The 21,822-nt window shown below is 45.6% G+C and overlaps 1 protein-coding gene across 1 annotated transcript in view; it reads left to right on the top strand.

Moving 5' to 3' along the window:
- The first annotated feature begins 9,513 nt into the window (after positions 1–9,513).
- CUNH6orf120 (chromosome unknown C6orf120 homolog) overlaps positions 9,514–21,822 on the top strand; it is a 73,492-nt gene continuing 61,183 nt past the window's right edge. The window contains exon 1 of the mRNA XM_073551859.1: positions 9,514–9,705. Within this exon, the coding sequence (XP_073407960.1) occupies positions 9,548–9,705 (158 nt within the window). The 5' untranslated portion in view covers positions 9,514–9,547. The remainder of the gene's footprint in view (positions 9,706–21,822) is intronic.

Below are 21,822 nucleotides of genomic sequence, written 5' to 3'. Positions count from 1 at the left end.
ATTCCCACACACGAGTGACCACATCACTGCAGGTTATCCATGCTCGTATCACAATCACTATGAGTGGATACATTGGATGACTGTAAGGCCTCCTTCACAAGTCTTGATATTATTGGTACTGGACAAACCAGTATAGGTGCTATCGGTGTCTGTGTGCAACACACGTGTGGCAACCGTGTGCAGCATCAGTATGACACATATCGGTGCCTGGGAAAAAGTAGTACAGTCACCGCTGTTCCCAGGCACCGGGTGCTGAATCAAGATCTCATTTTCATTTTGTGTTCTGAGATCAACGCGACCAGGCTACGCTGATGGGAATTGTATTCAGCACCTTGTTTGTACATCGTGTATAAGGCTAGTTTCACACTAGCGTATGGCACAGCAGAGGAGGGATGTGGAGTTCCTCCGTGAAGCTCCACCTACTGCCGCACCTCTTCCGTTCAGCTCTGCCTACGTCTTCATACGGCCTGTTATTTTTAGCATTGGGTACACAGGCCATGCCGATGTATGCAGATGCCTCTGCATGCATTGTTTTGACAGTGCGGCGACCGCAACAAAATGCAACTCAGCGGAGATGAACGGAGGAGGTGTGGCAGTGGGCGGAGCTTCACGGAAGTCCACATCCCTCCACAACTTTGCTATGCGCTAGTGTGAAACTAGCCTAAGGGTATGTGCACAAGTTGCAGATTCTGCAGGGAATCCGCATTGGTTTTCATGCGGAATTGATGCGAATTTCTAGCGGATTTTAATGGCTAGATTTTAATTGCGTTTTTATGCGCATGCGTTTCTAAGATAAACACGTCTGGAATGTGGTCTAGACAGTAAAAAAAAAACTAAAAACAAGGTGATAAAATTGTGTGGGCACTGGGATTCCACAATACTTAACAGACTGCTCAACGAGTGGACACACAGCTAAAAGCACAAGCTGCACCAAGGTAAGTATGAAAAACCTAATGTCTGGCTGAAATTTCAATACATTTCCATGTACTTATGTCTTTTTTTTTATTGCAGCATGTCTTCATCTGGTGACGAATATGTCCCCGGGACAGGGCAAGAGGCAGAAGAAGTGAGTACCATGCTTCTGTATGGATTGGTAAAAATATACACATGTGGTTAATTTTTTTTGTTTAATTTTCAGACCTCATCCTCCACCATGCCACCACCACCGGAGGAACAGCAGGAGCAGCAAGGCCAAGTGCGGGCGGGAAGACGGGATGTAAGTACAGACGGACTGTTTTTTATACTTAATTTCTAGGCTGGTTTATTTTCTTTTTTTTTTTTGGTAATCATTTTTTAAAGTATCTTTTTTTAATTTTCATGGTGGTTTTTTTCTGTGTTTTTTGCTTTTTTTGCATTTATTTTCATTTAAAACAAAATTTTTTTTCATGGCTTGTGTATCAATATCTAAAGCTCAAAGTGTGTATGTGTGTATGTATGTGTGTGTGTGTATGTTTGTTTGTATGTCCGGGATAGGCATCCGCACCGTCGCAGCTACAGCCACAAATTTTGGCACAGTCACATGTCTGGACCCCGAGAACGTCAGCTATGTTGTGAGGCGAAATTTTAACCCCGCGCGTTCCAATTCACCAAACAATGTTGCCCCTATCTACATACTGGGGGAAAAAGTGTGTGCGTTTCAAGCCCCGCCCCTCATTATGATGTCACAATGGTTGCCATGGCGACGCTGATGTCATCAAAGGTTGCAAGCCCTGCCGCCGCTCATTATGATGTCATAATGGTTGACTATGGATTGGAGGATGTGTGATGAGTATATGGGCATGGGACTATGGGATGGAGGATATGTATGGTATATGGGCACGGGACTATGGATTGGAGGATGTGTGATGAGTATATGGGCTCGGGACTATGGGATGGAGGATATGTATGATGGTATATGGGCACGGGACTATGGGATGGAGGATATGTATATGGGCTCGGGACTATGGGATGGAGGATATGTATGATGGTATATGGGCACGGGACTATGGGATGGAGGATATGTATGATGGTATATGGGCACGGGACTATGGGATGGAGGATAATTATAATTTTCTATAACTAACCACAGTTATCTACTATGCCCAGGCAGCGCCGGGCTCCTCAGCTAGTTTTCTATATTTTTCATTTTAAAATCTTTCAAAGATTAATGTTTGTCTTTCTTTTCTAGGCTCCACAGCAGGAGGAGGACCTCGCCCTGGACAACGACGAGCTCATCCGTCTAGTCCAGGAGTGAGTCCCGTTGTGGGACACCCGTCACCAACTGCACTCGGACAACGTGGTGATCTGGTGGCTCTGGAACGAGGTGGCCGAATCGCTGATGGATGGCTGGGACAACGCCTCTCCCCGGGTCCGCAAGGATTTTCGTAAGTATTTAAATGCAGTGTGATGCAGCAGTGATCTTGGCCGGGATCACCCAACTGTGTGGGATGCTATTAACTCCATGGAGGTTCTATCATCACACACAGTTGGATGATCACAGCCTCCAGTGCATAGTCTTACTTTTTTTTTTTTTTTTTTCACCACAGTGAACAAAGTCAGAACCCGTTGGCGCTCGATGAAGGACCGCTTCAACAGGTATATCCGTCAGGAGAAGCAGGTTCGCAGTGGTGCTGCGGCAAGGACCGGCACGAAATACAGATACCATCGTGCCTTGGCATTTTTAAGACCGGTCCTTGCCTCCCGAACGTAAGTATATTCTAGTTGTATTGTGTTTAATTCTGTGCTTTTCTATTCCACAGGAGTTGGCGATTGTTAATTTATGGTAGCAAATTATTTCTTTTCTTTTCACAGCACCTGGAGCAGCACCCAGCAACCTGTGCCCGAAGCGGTCCTTCATCAAGCTGCCCCGGACCCCTCCCAGCCATCCATCAGCGAGGAAGCACCTTGCAGGGCTGCACCACGGTCATCTGGAGACCAGGAAGCTGGTCGCTCAGGTGTTCCCCTGTCCCAGGTCTCTGCCACTGGTTTTGCGGGCACTTCCAGCCAGCAGCGGCAGAGGACCTCGGACAGGCCTGTCATGCCCGAGTTCGCTGAATTGAGCTTGGTCTTTCAGAGTAGCCTCAAGGCACTCTCCGATAGACTTGAGAGTGGTTTCCTCCTTTTGGACCAACGCTACAAGTCTATCGAGGGTCGCTTTGAGCGCCTGGAAGTCGACCTCGCCAGACCAGCGCATCATTTTTATACACAAATAGCTCGGGACACGGCGGAACACCTTACCCCTGACCTCCAGTTGACTGTCATGCAGGCCTGCAACAATGCTTTTATGCAGGCTATGCAGCAGAGTAGGTATATGCAGCAGTCAGCGGTGGCATTTCCACTGGTGCAACCCCTGACTCGTTTTACAGCATTACCTACTTCTGCTGCATATCACTGCACAGCCACCACACTTCCAAGCCTCGCCAGACACCAATATACCGCCCCAAGTCTGAGTGCAGCTGGACACTTACCCGCCAACACCATGTCAAGCGCTGCTCCTGCCTGGCCCACCACTGCTGCCGCCACCACCACTGGATGTCCCATCGTTACCACCCCTGCCTGGAGCGCCGCCACCACCACCACCAGTGGGAGGACCACCCCGGTATGGACCGCCACAGCCACCACGCCTGCATGGACTGCCACCACCACCAGCACCACCACCTCGGAGCAGCATCAGCTGGGGGACCCGCATTCAATATTTACGGCCCCTGCCAGGACATCCACCACCACCAGCATGCCACAGCAGGTACAAGATCCTCGCAGGCAGTCCACAAGCGCCAGGCGGTCCACAAGCGCCAGGCGGTCCACAGCCTCCAGGTGGTCCAGAGGCTCAAGGCGGTCCCCGGGGTCTAGCCAGTCCTCAGGCTCTAGCCGCTCTAGACAGGACAGCAGCAAGACGATGGGCCACCGTCATAAAAAAACAAAGAGGACTCTGACCCTCCCTCACCTCCCACTTCACAACTTTCCTTGCCTCGGCTCCCTTCCCCCACTTCTTTGGTTCCTCCTTCCCCTAGAACCCCTTACTCCACCCAAAGCCGTTCCTCATCCCTCCACACCCCCCAGTTTCCACCAACTAAGTAAAATAAATGTTAAAGTTTTATTTCAAAATAATGTTTGGTTATTGTGTCTTTCGCCGCCTGCACACACTGCACCGTACACTATGGTTTGTTTTTCTTTACTTTATACCGGATGGTCAGCCATCCAACTCTGAAAGGGATACTATATTTCAGATTTTTCTTTTTTATATATATATATATATATATATATATACACATATATATATATATATATAGTGGTGTAATGACCACTGTGTCCACGAGGGGGCGCTGTGTGGATGTCCCAAGAGTGTGAGTGGTTGAAGAGCCATTATGTATCTCAAGGTGGGTGACCTTGAGATAGAGACATATGTATGTTTATGAATGCTATTGTAAAGTATACACTCACTGGCCACTTTATTAGGTACACCATGCTAGTAAGGGGTTGGACCCCCTTTTGCCTTCAGAACTGCCTCAATTCTTCGTGGCAGAGATTCAACAAGGTGCTGGAAGCATTCCTCAGAGATTTTGGACCATATTGACATGATGGCATCACACAGTTGGCGCAGATTTGTCGGCTGCACATCCCTGATGCGAATCTCCCGTTCCACCACATCCCAAAGATGCTCTATTGGATTGAGATCTGGTGACTGAGGAGGCCATTTGAGTACAGTGAACTCATTGTCATGTTCAAGAAACCAATCTGAGATGATTCGAGCTTTATGACATGGCGCATTATCCTGCTGAAAGTAGCCATCAGATGTTGGGTACATTGTGGTCATAAAGGGATGGACATGGTCAGCAACAATACTCAGGTAGGCTGTGGCGTTGCAACGATGCTCAATTGGTACCAAGGGGCCCAAAGAGTGCCAAGAAAAAATTCCCCACACCATGACACCACCACCACCAGCCTGAACCGTTGATACAAGGCAGGATGGATCCATGCTTTCATGTTGTTTACGCCAAATTCTGACCCTACCATCCGAATGTCGCAGTAGAAATCGAGACTCATCAGACCAGGCAACGTTTTTCCAATCTTCTACTGTCCAATTTCGATGAGCTTGTGCAAATTGTAGCCTCAGTTTCCTGTTCTTAGCTGAGAGGAGTGGTACCCAGTGTGGTCTTCTGCTGCTGTAGCCCATCTGCCTCAAAGTTCGACGCACTGTGCGTTCAGAGATGCTCTTCTGCCTACCTTGGTTGTAACGGGTGGCAATTTGAGTCACTGTTGCCTTTCTATCAGCTCGAACCAGTCTGCCCATTCTCCTCTGACCTCTGGCATCAACAAGGCATTTCCGGCCACAGAACTGCCGCTCACTGGATTTTTTTTCTTTTTCGGACCATTCTCTGTAAACCCTAGAGATGGTTGTGCGTGAAAATCCCAGTAGATCAGCAGTTTCTGAAATACTCAGACCAGCCCTTCTGGCACCAACAATCATGCCACGTTCAAAGGCACTCAAATCACCTTTCTTCCCCATACTGATGCTCGGTTTGAACTGCAGGAGATTGTCTTGACCATGTCTACATGCCTAAATGCACTGAGTTGCCGCCATGTGATTGGCTGATTAGAAATTAAGTCTTAACACACAGTTGGACAGGTGTACCTAATAAAGTGGCCAGTGAGTGTATATGTCTGTGTGAAGGACCTGTGGTGAGGTCATAGTCATATGACCCGGTGGGCGTGGCTATGGACCATATAATGTGGCCAGGTTAGGTCACATGGAGTGAATGCTGGGACCTGATTGGTCCAGTTTGGAAGGTCCCGTGAGGAGAAGGATCTCCTCACTAACAGCAGCCTGTGGAGCGGCTGTGTGTGTGTAATGGCGGCCAGTATCTGAGAGTCCCTGAGGAGTGAGTGGACTTATGCGGCCTGGAGAAACAGCCATATGAGAACTCCTTACTTACATGACAGCGCTACCTCACAATATATATATACACATATATATATATATATACATATATATATACATACATATATATTTTTTTTATGGTGGTTTCCCTTTCTTTCCTTTAACCTGGGCAGGTGAGTAGTGGAGTGTATTAAGACACAGTACACTGGGTACAGGTATAAAAAAACATGTATTTTATTATTACCAAACAACAAAACTATTAAACCATTTGATCCTGCCATGCTATACGACCCACATCGGATAAAAAGAAGTCCGCAAATTGGTCCCTCATTTGGGCAACTTCGACTGATGACCGAAGAGGGTGCTGAGTAAAATCTGGCAAAGGGTTGGCAGCAGGTTCATCCATGTCAAAGTTCGGCCGCTCCTTTGCCGTAACAAAATTGTGCAGAACCACGCACGCCTTCACCACCTCATCCACTGTTTCCATTTTGAGATTGATGGCGGTGCTAAGAATTCGCCATCTGGACACTAGAATGCCAAAGGCGCACTCTACAGTCCTGCGTGCCCTCGTAAGCCTGTAGTTGAAAATTTTCTTGGGGTGGTCCAAGTCACGGCTGGAGTATGGCTTCAGCAGGTTTGGGCACATCTGAAATGCCTCATCCCCAACCACTACAAATGGCAGTGGTGGAGTTTGGGTTTGGGGAAGAGGCCGTGCCAGTGGAAAATTGAAATGGTTGCCGTACAACCTCCAGCCCATATCAGAGTTCTTAAAAGTCTGTGAATCGTTGCCCCGTCCGAATGCCCCTATGTCCACCGCCACAAACCGGCAGTCTGCATCCGCAATGGCCATTAGGACTGTGGAAAAGTACTTCTTGTAGTTGTAGTACTCGGAGCCACTTCTTGCGGGTTTTGTGATGCGGATGTGCTTCCCGTCCACCGCTCCTAGGCAGTTCGGGAAATTGCAGACTGCCCAGAATTTGTCCGATATTTGAAGCCACTTTTCGGCAGTGGGCAATGGCAGAAACTCCGGACACAGAACATCCCACAGAGCCCTGCAGGTGTCGGCAACAATCCCGGATAAAGTTGAGATTCCCAGCCGGTACTGGAAATGCAGGGATGAAAGACTCTCTCCAGTTGCCAGGAACCTGCAAAACATAAAAAGAAAAAATAATTATATTTCTGTCTTGGGTATTACTAAAAACAATGAAAATAAAAAGTACATGGCCTAACTATTTTGCATGTTTTTTTAATACAACATAGCAAAAAAACATTTTATAAAGGCTTGGGATTAGTACATGACAGAAGAAAAACCCATTATGCAAAAAAGCAATTTCCCAAAAATAATGTTAAAATTCAATAGTAAAAAAAATACCGAAATTTTTTGCCAAAAAAACAACAAATAAAAAAATGGAAAAAGCCAAAAAAATTATGCAAACATAACAACATACATACCGTAAGGTGACAAGGAGCCTTTCTTCGGGAGGAATGGCACACCGGAGCTGAGTGTCCCGTCTCCGGATGATTCCTGCAACCATACCCAGCAAGTCCAGGAAGCTTTCCTGGGACATCCGGGTATAGTCAGCAAATTTCTCCGGGTTTTCCTGGAGCTCGCTGTACAGCGTGTGATATGCTCCACGGCTTGCCCGGAGTTCGATTATTGGATGCCTCCAAAACCGACGCCGCTGCCATCTCTGCTGTCTCTCCCTCTCCCTTTCTTGCTGGCAACAAAAGGCATACGCCTGAGACAGCGCGATGTCAAGATCCAACTTGAAGCGGAAATTATCCAGACGTAGGTCCATCTTGACACCGGAAACAGCAGCAAAATCTGATGAATTCAGCAGTACAGGGTCTATATAAAACATTCCAATGACACACGCCCACTGGTGTCCCATTGGTGTTCAAGGATTTTTCTATTGTGAAATGTCACACCTAAAAACGCATGCGCATAAAAAACGCAAACGCATGCAAAAACGCATGTAAAACGCAAACAACGCTGCGTTTTTTTTACGCATCCGCGTGCGCATGACGTTAAAACAACACGCGTTTGTTTTGCGTTTTTCTTTGCGTTTTTTATGCGCCCGATGCGCTGCGCAAAAAAACGCTAATGTGAAACTAGGCTTATTTTGGCTAAAGGTTGTGCAACCAAGTATTAGGCTGAGGGTGCCAATACTTTTGTCTGGCCCATTTTTGGAGTTTTGTGTGAAATGATCAATGTTTTGCTTTTTGCTTCATTCTCTTTTGTGTTTTTTCATTTAAGACAAATTAAATGAAGATAATAATACCAAAGAATTTGTGTTTGCAATCATTTTCAGGAAGAAACTGAGTATTATCTGACAGAATTGCAGGGGTGTCAATACTTTTGGCCACAACTGTACAAACACGGTGCTGAATACAACTCCCATCAGTGTCGCATGGTCACGCTGATCTGAGGGAGACCAGGCGATAATGATTAGAGCTGCCTTAAGCGCCCAGGAACAGCGCTAACCATACTACTTTTTCCCAGGCGTCGGTATGTATCAGTGATAAAACACGGATGTAATCAGTGCATCATCATTTTGTGGCCCGTGTTGCCGGTAAAGCACAGACATGTCAGCTTGTTTTGCTCACTGACACACGGTCTGTGGGAAGACACTGACGTGTGAAGATCCACGTGAGTGAGGCCTCTTTCACACTTCAGTCTCTTGACGTCAGTTCCAAACCGTCAAAGTGTGAAAAAACGGATCCGTTTCCACTTTGCAAAAAACGGATGCCCCGGATCTATTTTTTGGATGGATCCGCTGCAGCCGCCAGTGTATGAAATTTAAAGGAATAGAACTCTGGAAAAAGAGAGAGAGAAATAGAGAGAGAGATTTTTGTCTGTTCCAGAACAGCTTCTAGGGTTAAATTGTATGAATGGAAAAATCTTCCGGGCATGCTCAGTTTAAAAAAGCGGTTCCGCCGCTGAAAAAAACGTTACGTTGTCCGTCTACTGCAGACGGCGGACGCTTAAATTACAATGGATCCATCAAAAAACGGATGCAACGGACGACCATCCGTCACAATCTGCTGCTGTTAGTCAATGGGAAAAAAATGGATTCCACCAAAAAAAAAAAACCATCCATTTTTTTCCAAAAAGTCGGATTTCGACTGACGTCAAAAGACTGAAGTGTGAAAGAGGCCTAAAGACACACTGACATCTGAAGGAGGCCTTCCCGCATGTGGGGTCAAGGTATATAGTCTCCGCTGTAAACTATGCTCCATAGCCTAGCCACTGCTGTATGCACGGTTCAAATACGAAACGCATCTCTCTAAGGTAGTATACCAATCCTTTTATAAGTAAAAATTGATTTTACAGGAAATTGTTAACACTTAAACAAAAAAAGGAAACATTAACGGGAACAACGAATTCACTCTATTTTTCATAGGAACGACTGAGCCCTAGAACTAAAACCCGCCAGTAGATGGTGCTGTGTAAGTAGCTGACATTATAGCGGTCCTGAGCGCCGAGGTGAAAGTCACGTGGTATAAAGTGCGTTATTCTCATAGTCTGACGCTTGACGGCGCAATCGGAGGTGCGGCTGCTGATCGGCGCAGTACAATCTCGTTACATAATAATGGCGCTACTCGCGGTCATACGTGAGGGATTGCTGAGCTATGTGCTTTGTAATGGAGCACAGGGCAGGTCTCCAGTCTATCAGTGTCAGGCAGGGCATGTCTGGTGGAGTGCCTGCCTCGCCGTTTCCTGCTGTCTCCCTCAGTGTGAGCGGCCACTTCCGCGTCCTCCCCCTCTGTATAGTACGACTTCCTGGCTCTGACAGGACAGAGTGTGCGGCGCGCGCCTCAGAGGGGGGACTGTTGGCTCTCCTGTGGTGAGTGTGGCATGTTAGGACTCTCACTCGCCTTCCCTGCTCACATGGCCAGCAGACGTTTTTGGCGCCGTTTACAACCGGGAGTGGCAGCTGACGGGACTCGGCCTCGTGTTGGGGCTCTCCGGGCACTTTCTGGTGCCTGTTTCTTACTTACGTTACGGATTGTGTTTTGTGGATACCAAAGTGAAGCTCAGAAGTGTGAGAGAGGTCACAGTGCGGGTCGGGAGTGTCCGCGGCTCATGTGGTGGTCGTCATGGCAGGCTTCACATTTAGGCTGAGTTCACAATTGGCTTTTTTTTGCGTTTCCGCGGCGGTTTTGCCGCGAAAAATAAGCATCCCATGCATTCCTATGGGATTCCGCAATGCTGTGCTAATGCTGGGGTATTTATCGCGGCGGAATCGCTTTGTGGTAAAAACCGCAGCATGCTCATTAATTTGCGGAGTCGCGGTGATCCCACACCCATAGGAATGCATTTTTCCGCTTACTTCCTGCATGTGGCTGTGCACACCATGCGAAAAGTAAGCAGAACAATTGCGGATGGTACCCACGGTCCGGAGGAGAGGAGACTGTCCTCCGGGCTTTGGGTACCATATCCCTGTAAAAAATAGAATTTAAAATAAAAAATATTGTTATTCTTCCGGCGTCCCGCGCAGCCTTCCCGCCTCTCTCCACGCTCTCGTTCCCAGTAATCCTTTGCGAAAATGCCCTCGATGGCGTCCGTTCTCGCGGGATCGCGAAGTCTCGCGGTCCCTCGAGAACAGACGTCATCGCTCGCAAAGGATTACTGGGAACGAGAGCATGGAGAGAGGCGGGAAGGCTGCGCGGGACGTCGGAAGGTAAGAATAACACCATTTTTTTTTTTTTTTTTATTATTATAATCTTTTACTACTGATGCTGCATAGGCGGCCTCAGTAGTAAAAAGTTGGTCACACTTGTCAAACACTAACGAGTGTGACCAACCTGTCAATCAGTTCTCCAAGCGATGCTCCAGATCGCTTGGAAAACGCTAGCAATTCTGCAAGCTAATTACGCTTGCAAAAAGCTAGTTTTTCCGCGGGAAAATCGCAGGAATTTAAAATGCGATTTTCCCGCGGAATGGAATTCCGGAACTCTCGCGGTAATTTCCGCGAGAGCTCCGCTACGTGTGAACTTAGCCATAGGGTCTGTGCACACGTCTCTGTCAGGGGCCAAATACGCCCATTATGGAAGCAGAAGACGCTTAGGGAATTTATTTTACTCATTCGTATAGCGCCATTAATTCCACAGCGCTTTTCAGACATTATTGACACCGTATCCATTGGGGCTCACAATCTAAATTCCCTATCAGTATGTCTTTGGAATGTGGGAGGAAACCCACGCAAACACGGGGAGAACATACAAACTCCTTGTAGATCTTGTCCTTGGTGGGATTTGAACCCAGGACCCCAGCACTGCCAAGCTGCAGTGCTAACCACTGAGACTGCTCCTTTTATCATGTTGTAAACCTTTAGGCTACGTGCACACGCTGCGTAATGGGGTGCGGATTTGGCAGCGCGGATTTTGTAAAATATGCAGGTAAATCTGCAGGTCAAAAGACCTGCGGATTGCTCTGCGGTTTTGCCTTGCGGTTTTTCATCGCCACAATGGAGGAGATGGCAAACCGCAGCGGAATCCGCAGAAAGAATTGATGTGTTTCTAAACCGCAGAAAAATCCGCACCGTCTGCACTGCGGATTTCAATATCCATAGGATATTATGGTACTGTACACAGCAGCAAAAACTGCTGCGGATCCGCAGCGGCCAAATCTGCTGCGGAACCGCAGCAGAATCCACAGCATGTGGACACACCCTTAGGGTAATGTTTGCCGTTATCGGAATAGGTTTATCACTGTAGGTGTTTTTTTTTGTTTTGTTTTTTAAACGGGTTATCCGCTACAAGGACAACCCCTTCCTCAATCAAAATGTTTGGCCCCAATAAAATTTTTGAAAAAGGCTATACTCCCCTCCCTTGTCGCCACTCGCGGTCCCGCTCTCGTGCGGTTGTATGACACATGGTGCCCAATCATCAATGGTTTCACTGACCCTGCCTTCGGACGAATTGACCATGAAGAAATCTGTGCTGCGGCTGCTCTCTCACTTTCTCCTGATGTTCGAATTCTCCAAAGGTGGGATCAGTAACACCAGCGCTGATTGGGCGCCGGGCACTATGTGTCACAGCCGCACAAGACCCCCAGGGAGCACGCGTACTGACATCGCTGGAACCGCATCGGCATGGGAGGGGGGGAGTATAGGTTTTATTTTATCAAGGCTAAACATTTTAGATCAATAAGGGGTTATCTTAGCAGTGATAGGTATAGCAGTATGGGGATTTAAACATAACTTCTAATGTGCTAATCAATGTAAAAGTGCACAAATAGGCACACAACATATAACAAACCCGAATGGCGAAATTCAGATGGTTAAAACAAGTTACTTGCTTGGTGTTGTCACTACCGCCAAGAAGGCCTTATGAAAAAAAAACTATGAGAAAAACCCCCCCTAATTTCCTATTATAGGTTATGGCATAGGTATCAAAGAACAGGTGAGTGATATGCACCATATAGGTGGCAGCCACATTAACCACTATTGGGTCCAGGAGAGCATAAAACCCCCTGTACAAGTACAGAAACTCCATATGATAGAGATAAGAGGTTGTATACCAGATTGTACATCAACTGTTAAGGTACTGTCACACTTAGCGATGCACCAGCGATATGACGCTGTCAGGATCGCTGGTGCATCGCTAAGTGGTCGCTAGTGAGCTGCCACACAGGCAGATCTCACCAGCGACATCGCTGGGGACGGGGGTCGCTACTTACCTGTCACACTAGGCGATCCTGCGTCCTCCCGCCTGGCTCCACGCTCGTCGCTTGTCTCTCCACAGGAAGCGCCGCAGGAAGCTGACGACGAGAAACAGTCCTGGACGTTCTCGCGCGATCAGCGATAACCAGCGGGGGAGCGGGTCGTAGGTAAGTATCACACACAGCGATATCGCTAGCAATATCGCTATAACGTCACAAGTTATAGCGATATTGCTAGTGATATCGCTTAGTGTGACAGGCCCTTTAGTTCACAAAGATCTACCTACTCCAATGTCTATAGATTGTGCATTTATTCAGTAGGACCGGTATGGTGGAGATAAATTTTGATTTGTGTATTTTTTTTTTTTATGACATGCAGCTACTGTAAAACCAAGGTGAGTATCATGTCCCATATTTTCATACTATATCTATTATCTATATATCTATTATCTATGTATAGTCTTATACATAGATAATAGAACTTTCTCCCTCATGTTTTGTTTGGGAGATGAAGGTATGGACTTCCTTACCAGACTACTGGATCCTCTGATGAATCCCAGTGAGGGAAGAAACGCATCGGGAGGTGGTCTTTTGTCGTGCTAGGATCCCCCACATTGCCCTTTAAAAATGGATGCATAAGAGACATACATCTGACTCTGCATCCTGATGGGCCTTGTATAGGGTGGATACCCTTTAATCTGAACCTTAACAAAACCTAGGGGTGAGAAAGTTGCTAAATGCACAATCTATAGATGTTGGAGTAGGTAGATCTGGTAGACTAAGGCCGGGGTCACACTGGCGAGGAATACGGCCGAGTGAGAGGCGCTAAAAACACGCATTAGACACGGACCAATGATTCTCTATGGGGTACCTCGCACCAGCCGTATATTTCTCATCTGTATTCTACGGTCCGTGCCAATCGCAGAATGCTGCGATTGTCAGCGTACTACGGCCGTAGTACGCCAATGCAAGTCTATGGGTGCGCAAAAAATACGGACCACACATGTGACTTGCGAGAAATACGCACCAGGTGTCTTTTAGAAAAGCCGTCAATTCAGTGCGCTATACAGTAAACTCACACTGACAGGTTTAATAAAGAAACGAAAGAATAGATGTATACACATAGAATGCATATATATATATGTGTCTTTGGTTTCTGTTATAAACCCTGTCATAGGGCTCCATTATATGTCCATTTTGCAAGCCTGCGAGAAAATCTCGCCATACGGATGCTGACATGCGCAAAATACACGACCACACCTTGATTACGGATGACATACGGAGCACTATTTAGGGGTCTGTCATCCGTATTACGCATGTAAAATACTGACCGTATTTTGCGTCGGTTAGTGTGACCCCGGCCTAACAGTTGATGTACCCTCTAGTATACAACCATTTCTACCATATGGAGTTTCTAGGTGTACTTGTACAGGGAGTTTTATGCTCTCCTGGACCCAATAGTGATTAAGGCTAGTTTCACATTTGCGTTTCAGGGCGCAGCGACGGCCTGCGCACGGCTGCCGCTAAGCCCCGCCCCCTGCAGCGCCCCCTCCAATAGCTCCGCCTCCGGGCGCATGACGCTGCATGCGTCATGCGTCCCCTATCTTTATCACTGAGGACGCAGGCCGTGCGCAGTATGCGTTTGGCGGCGCCTGCGTCCTTTTGATGGTGCGCCGAGCGGAACCAAATTGCAACAGGTTGCGTTTGACGCTGGTCGGCGCACCGTCAAAAGGACGCAGGCACCGCCAAAACGCATACTGCGCACGGCCTGCGTCAGTGATAAAGATAGGGGACGCATGCAGCGTCATGCGCCCGGAGGCGGAGCTATCGGAGGGAGTGGGGCTTAGCGGCGGCCGTGTGCAGGCCATCGCTGCACCCTGAAGCGCAAATGTGAAACTAGCCTAATGTGGCAGCCACCTACATGTTGCATGTCACTCACCTGTTCTCTGATACCTAAAACTGCTGTTTGGTTCCGCAGCTGTGACAGTCATAACACATGCATGGAGAGCCTGTTTGATGGGCTTTCCATGCATGTGTTGTTACAGTGACACAGCTGCGGAGCCGAACAGCTGATCAGCCAGAGTGATCCAGGAAGCAGAGTTTAAACGACGTAGAGGAAAAAAAGAAAAAACGTCAGTTTGGCACGCAAAAAATAATCCCTCACCCTGCCCCAGATCACGAAAACTGGAGACGCTACAAGTCTTAGAAAATTAGTCAATTTTTTAAATCAAAATTTTATTTTTTTTTTCACCATTTAAATAAAAAAACAAACTATGGGTGGCACAGTGGCTCATTGGTTAGCACTGCAGCCTTGCAGTGCTGGGGTCCTGGGTTCAAATCCCACCAAGGACAACATCTGCAAGGCATTTGTATGTTCTCCCCATGTTTGGTGTGTTTCCTCCAGATACTTTGGTTTCTGACCACCTTCTAAAGACATACTGATAGGGATTTCAGATTGTGAGCTCCATTGGGGACAGGGATGATAATGTCTGTAAAGCGCTGTGGAATTAATGGCGTTATATAAGTGAGTAAAATAAATAAACCTATGCAAAAAGGGCTGTGGTGTGAAGGGGTTAAATCGGATCACAAAATAGTTAATAAATAACATTTCCCACATGTCTACTTTACATCTGCACAAATTTTGAAACATTTTTTTTGTTAGGAAATTATAAGTGTTAAAAGTTGAACAGCGATTTCTCACTTTTCCAGCAAAATTTACAAAACCATTTTTTTAGGGACCACATCACTTTTGAAGTGACATTGAAGGGTCTATATGATAGAAATTACCCAAAAGTGACACCATTTTAAAAACTGCACCCCAAAATTTGTTGTGCAATTTCTCCTGAGCATGCCTATACCCCATATGTAGCCACCACTGTTTGGGCTCATGGCAGAGCTCAGAAGTTAAGGAGCGCCATTTTTTTTAATGCAAAAGATGCTGGAACAATTAGCGGACACTGTCACGTTTGGAGAGCCACTGATGTGCCTAAACAGTGAAACACACCCCCTCCTCCACAAGTGACACTACTTTGGAAACTAGACCCCTCAGGGAACTTATCTAGATGTGTGGTGAGCACATTGAACTGGTGCTTCACGGAAGTTTATAACGTTGAGCCGTGAAAATAATTTAAAAAAAACAGTTTCCCCACAAAAAATGTTTTTTTAGCCTCAGTTTTTTGCTTTTTTATAAGGGTATTGTACCATACAACTTGTTGTGCAATTTCTCCTGAGTACGCTGATACCCCATATGTGGGGGAATACTACTTTTAAGGCACAGTGCAAAGCTCAGAAGGGGAAAAAGCACCATATTGGAGTTCAGATTTTGCTGGAATGGTTTGAGGGTGTCATTTCACACTGGCAGAGCCCCTGAAGTGCCAGAACAACAGAAACCCCCCTATATTTGAACTCGTTTTACAAGCTACACCTCTCAACAAATTTATCTGAGTGCAGTGATCATATTAACACCACAGGCGTGTCACAGAATTTTATACCATTGGGCAGTGAAGAAAAAAAAAATCATATTTTTTTCCACCAAAATTTGGTTTTAGCCCTAGGTTTTACATTTTCACACAAGAAGTGGGTAAAAATGATGCCATAATTTGTCCCAAAATTTTTACTGAACGTGGCAATACCCCTTATGTGTTTGTACAGTACTGCTTAGCCATACGGAGAGACGGAGTACTATTTGCCTTCTGGAGCGCAGATTTTCCTAGAATAGTTTGCGGACTCCATATACAGAGCCCCCTAAGTGCTATAAGAGCAAATTCCCTTATGTGACCCTGTTTTGGAAATTATCTACTATAGTGACGATTTTGACTCCATGGGTGTTTTCCATAAACAAGCAGCAATGAATGTCGCCGATTGAAAGTTGCAAACTGCCGTTATAGTGACCAGTACTTTATGCTCAGCTCATGCTGACACGCACCTGTAAGTTAGACGGGCTCTTATCGCTTTAGAAATGCCAAACATGTGGATGCTATACATAGTTTAGGTACAATTGGGCTCAGAAGGGAGGGGGCATTTGCTGAATTTCTTTTGAGGGGTGAGGAACCATTTCGCTTTTCATGAGGCTTTGTGCTACACGTATCGTGGCAGCCCCTATATTTCTGTTAACAGATGACGGAACCGAGTGGGGACTTGCTTTCTTTGTGGATTGAGTTGAAGCTTTTGTTAGGAACATTTTACATAAAGTTTGGGCATGCTACGCTGAGCACTTACATCTGGGTTTCCATCTAAATACCTTATTTAACTTTTTATGGTGATAAAGCATTGGTTTTTGCCTTTTTATTTTTTTATGGTGTGGTGTTCACTAACTGGGTTAACTAGTTGGACAGTTTTATAGGTCGGGTCATTCTGGACGCAGCGATACCAAATATGTGTACTTTCTATTTTCTTCATAAAAATATTTATGAGTGATATTATACACAGTATATATATTTTTTTTTTTTTTTTACAATTGTTTTAAAAAATTTTTGTTACTTTGTCCCACTATGGGAGTTTTATTTTTTGCAAACTGATTGTATAGCAAAGAGATGCAGGCGCATCCCTATCCTATGCAAACTGTCAGCGCTACACTGACAAAGTTGCTTCATCATGCTCTGAGCATGATCAAGCAACTTTTCTAGCTCAGGTCACCATGGCAATCACGGGATCTTGGATCCAAGGGCAGAGGGTCTTTCTTCCCTCTGCCCCTGTTTGAGGAAGCCGGTCTGGTGAAACAGTGCTGTCGGGGTACGCCCGGGTGGTCTGGTTAACCAGGAACTTTTCACTGTGAGTAATACATTTGGATCAGTTTGTGATATATAATGATTGCTGGATCAAACATTTTTGGCTGGTAGCTTCTTGGAGAAGTGCACGAATCACTTTATTTTTATCATGCCATTTTTGTTTTATGCAGTATGATACATTTTGGTCAGGAAATTACAAGGAATGGTGTATTATATACACTGCATTTCATAAACTGGCCCTCATATAGCGCAGTTGCACAGTGCACTTTATATTGCTTATTCTGATTGCAAAAAAACTTTCAAAAATTTTTTTTTTTTGTACTGATTATTATGTGCTACAATTGCACGGTGCACTTTTCATTGTTTTGTTAGTTACTATACACAGCATTTCATTAACTGGCCCTCATATAGCGCAGTTGCATGGTGCACTTTATATTGCTTATTCTGATTGCAAAAAAACTTCTTCAAAAAATTTTTTTGTACTGATTATTATGTGGCACAATTGCACGGTGCACTTTTCATTCTTTTGTTAGTTACATAATATATGTTCATATATTTCTTTTTTGCTATGTGTGTAACTATATATCTAATGACATTATATCTTTCCTGGTTTTTCTATACCTCTGTTTTTTTACCTATGAAGATTCCTTGTTTAGGTGTCATTATTTCAACATGTTTGAATAAAATTATTTTAATTAATACTGTGTTAATGCCTCTATATCCCCGTTCATGTTTGGGGATGTTGTTTAAATCTTTCTTCCCTCTGCCTGCTCCCAAAATGCTGTGAAAGGGTTCGATCAAAGCATTTAGGGAGTTAAAGTCCAAGGAGCGGATCGCTTCTGGCACTAAGTGGCAGTTGTGAGCTGTCAGAATCAGCTGACACACGGCGGCAATCGTACAAACACAGCCTCTGTGTGTGCAAAATCGCCAGTACGTTTCCATACGTCCCAGGTCAATTAGTGCCAGGTCTCAGGGACATATGGATATGTGTGTCTCAGATGTTAAAGGGGTTAAAATTGCTTGTAATCCCGTTGTTAGGCCGGGGTCACACTGGCGAGGAATACGGCCGTAGTACGCCAATGCAAGTCTATGGGTGCGCAAAAAATACGGATTACACACGGACCACACATGTGACTTTCGAGAAATACGCACCAGGTGTCTTTTAGCAATGCCGACAATTCAGTGCGCTATACAGTAAACTCACACTGACAGGTTTAATAAAGAAACGAAAGAATAGATATAGACACATAGAATGCATATATGTATTCTATGTGTCTATATTCTTTCGTTTCTGTTAGAAACCCTGTCATAGGGCTCCATTATATGTCCATTTTGCAAGCCTGCGAGAAAATCTCGCCATACGAATGCCATACGGATTACATACGGGTGCTTACATGCGCAAAATACGCGACCACACCTTGATTACGGATGACATACGGAGCACTGTTTAGGGGCCATTCATCCGTATTACGCATGTAAAATACTGACCGTATTTTGCGTCGGCCTAATAATCCAAACTGTAGGAAAGTTCTTATCCAGATAATATCCAATGATATAATCCTAGTTAGTCCATGCTAAAATCCAGTTTGCCATTTGTTATAATCCAAGTGAGTCCGCTATTGTGGTCCTGCAATAGTTATTTCCATAACACAATTTGTAATCCAATCAAATTAAAAGCATGAAACAGCTTTTTATATTACCTATAATCCGGTTGTATCTGCAGTTACCAGACAAATATCTTTAAAGAGAACCTGTCACACCAAAACACTTCACATGCAGATATGAGGTTTATCTGCAGGTTAATAGTGTTACTAACCTGCCCGACACCTGCACGTAGCCAAATGCTGCTGGGAGAAAATTAACTTTATTCTCTCCAGCAGCATTCTGTTTTAGTCATGCCAGTTCAGATACTTTTCTGAGAATACAGAGCGACGGCTGTAACCACACCTCCAGCACTGACTGACAGGTGGTCTTAATGCAAGAATTGATTATTACTGAAGCGGGGCCACCCCCATGATTCAAACAGAATGCTGCCGGGGAGAATAAAGTTAATTTTCTCCCCTCAGCAGTCGGCTGCGTGTAGGCATCGGGTCGGTCAGTAAGGCTATCAACCTGCAGATTAACCCCACATCTGCAGGGTAATAGCATTTTTGCTGGTGACAGGTTCCCTTTAAATATTATAATTTAGTAGGATATGATACTGTAATCCAAATTGTATTGTAATTCTGATAATGCATTGATATTGGCGAGGGGACGTTCTGTAGTGCACAGGTTAGTAGAAATACACAATTTTAAACTGCATATTATTAGTTAAGCCTGTGAGGAGTCTGTGATGCTAGCCACTACTCATGGACAAGCTGCCAGGCTGGGTAGTCAAAAGGTCTGAGGTCAAAAGTCAGGAGAATGTTATAGACAGAGGGTTGAGACAAAAGAGGAAGGCACAGTCTGGGGTCAGAATTCCAAGAGTGTATTGTATCATGACAAACAAGGCTAGGTTAATGCAACGTCAAAAGTAAATCCTAGGTTAGGCAACAAAAAAAACGAATACAAGACTAAGAGCACACTCCTCTTGAGCAAAGCTACAATTGGCAGCAATTTAAGGCAGAGAGCTGGTTAAATAGCCAGATAAGTATTCTGAACAGGAGACACATGGATGAAGCCCCAGGTAAAACCCTGGTCCTGACTGGATGGCTAAACGGTTACTCAAGACACACAGCTCAGAATTCCACTGCATCCGATTGGATGGCTGAGCTGTCCATCACCGTGCTCACAGCTCAGCCAGAACTGTAGAACTGTCCTCCTAGGGGGCCACCGGACCCCCATGGAACACTCGGACAAAACGACCTGCCATCACTTAACGAGCCGGAACTCAGGATCCCCTCCAAAGAACAAGAAATGAAGGAGAATTTCGGACCCTCCGACAATCCACGGTACTCTACCTCGTACTCTGCCTCCTCTGGTTTCTGTCAGTGGAGGTTTGGTGATGAGGCACACAACACGGACGGGACAAACTGCTTTAACAGGGATTTTTGTAGGACACATTTGGGATGCGAAGTGTCAGAGCCTTAATTTAAAGGCCACCAGATTTAACTAACTTCAGAATCGAAACCAATAAATTTAGGACCCAACTTCGCTGACGGTACTTTAAGTTTTATGTTTTCAGATGATAATCTTTATATCGCCCTAACATATTCTGTAGCGCTTTACAGTTTGCACACATTATCATCTGTCCCCAATGGGGCTCACAATCTAAATTCCATATCAGTATGTCTTTGGAATGTGGAAAGAAACCGGAGTACCTGGAGAAAACCCACGCAAACACGGGGAGAACGTACAAATTCCTTGCAGATGTTGGTGGGATTTGAACCCAGGACTCCAGTGCTGCAAGGCTGCAGTGTTAACCACTGAGCCACCAAACCAAACCTTATCACATTGGACTTGCCAGATGTTTCCTATCGGCCCTCTGTTTTGGCAAAGCTGAGCCACCCCAATACTCTTATCAACCTTGTTATGAATTCTCTCTCTGGCTTCCATCTGGTGATTACTGAAGGTAGTGGAGCTGGTCAGATTGACAGAGGAGGTTGCGAGTTCTCTTTCTGGACTCCCTCTGGTGGTTACTAGAGGTAGTGGAGCTGATCTGATTGACAGAGGCTTGCCATGAGGAAGACTATTGGAGATCTGGGATGTTGTGAACTCATTTTCTGCTCCACCAGTTGAGTTCTCCTTCCGTTCTCCCTCTGGTGGTGACAGGTGGTAGTGTGGTTGGTTTAATTGGTAGTGATCTGCCACCTGATGAGGAGGATAACGATTGGATCTCTGGAGTATCAGACTGGATATAAGACAGCTGACGCCCTATCCTGGTTCTGGTGATTCAGTCTGCTTCTCAGGTCTTGGACTTCAGCTCTGTTCCAGTCTTCTCAAGTTAAGTTTGTTTTTGCTATTGTTCACACTTGCTCTTGTTGGTCAATTCAGTTTCCAGCCCCTGCTGGGGTTGTGCTGAATTTCCACTCCTATTTATCTGTATTTGCCTTTTGGTCCCTTATTAGATTGGCCTCTTTTTGCTCTGTCTCAGCCTATTTCAGAGTGCTGATATAGTGGGAGAAGTCTAGTGACTTCAGGGTTAATTTTGCTATCAGAAGTGTTGGACATTATTTTGGTAGGGTTTTTGGCAGATTGCAGACAGTGTCTTTCCATTCCTGTCCTTTCTAGTTAGTCAGGCCCCATCATTTGCTCAGCCTTTTCTCTGCCTTTGTTTGTGTTTTCATCTTGTTTCACCGTCAATACATGTGGGGGGGCTGTCTTTCCTTTGGGGTCTGCTCTGGGGCAGTTAGTTTTCCTCTCTTCCTGCTTTAGGTCTATGTAGCTCTCCGGTTGTGACAAGGCATCTAGGATCATCGTAGGTACGCTCCACGACTGCTGCTAGTTGTGTGGTAAGATCCGGGATCTGCAATCTGCATAGTTACCAACCTCTCTGGTTTTCTGAGACTTGGCTTGTGGTGTTTTTTCCTCCTCGGTGACCCATTCATAACACTGGGGTTTCTGATTGGGATTTAAGACAGATGACTCCCTCT

The sequence above is a fragment of the Dendrobates tinctorius genome, unplaced genomic scaffold (assembly GCF_039654945.1).
Source record: "Dendrobates tinctorius isolate UK_male_01 unplaced genomic scaffold, ASM3965494v1 ptg000181l, whole genome shotgun sequence".
NCBI lineage: Eukaryota > Metazoa > Chordata > Amphibia > Anura > Dendrobatidae > Dendrobates > Dendrobates tinctorius.
The sequence above is the reverse complement of the archived record's forward strand: the minus strand, read 5'-3'. Positions and strand labels throughout refer to the sequence as shown.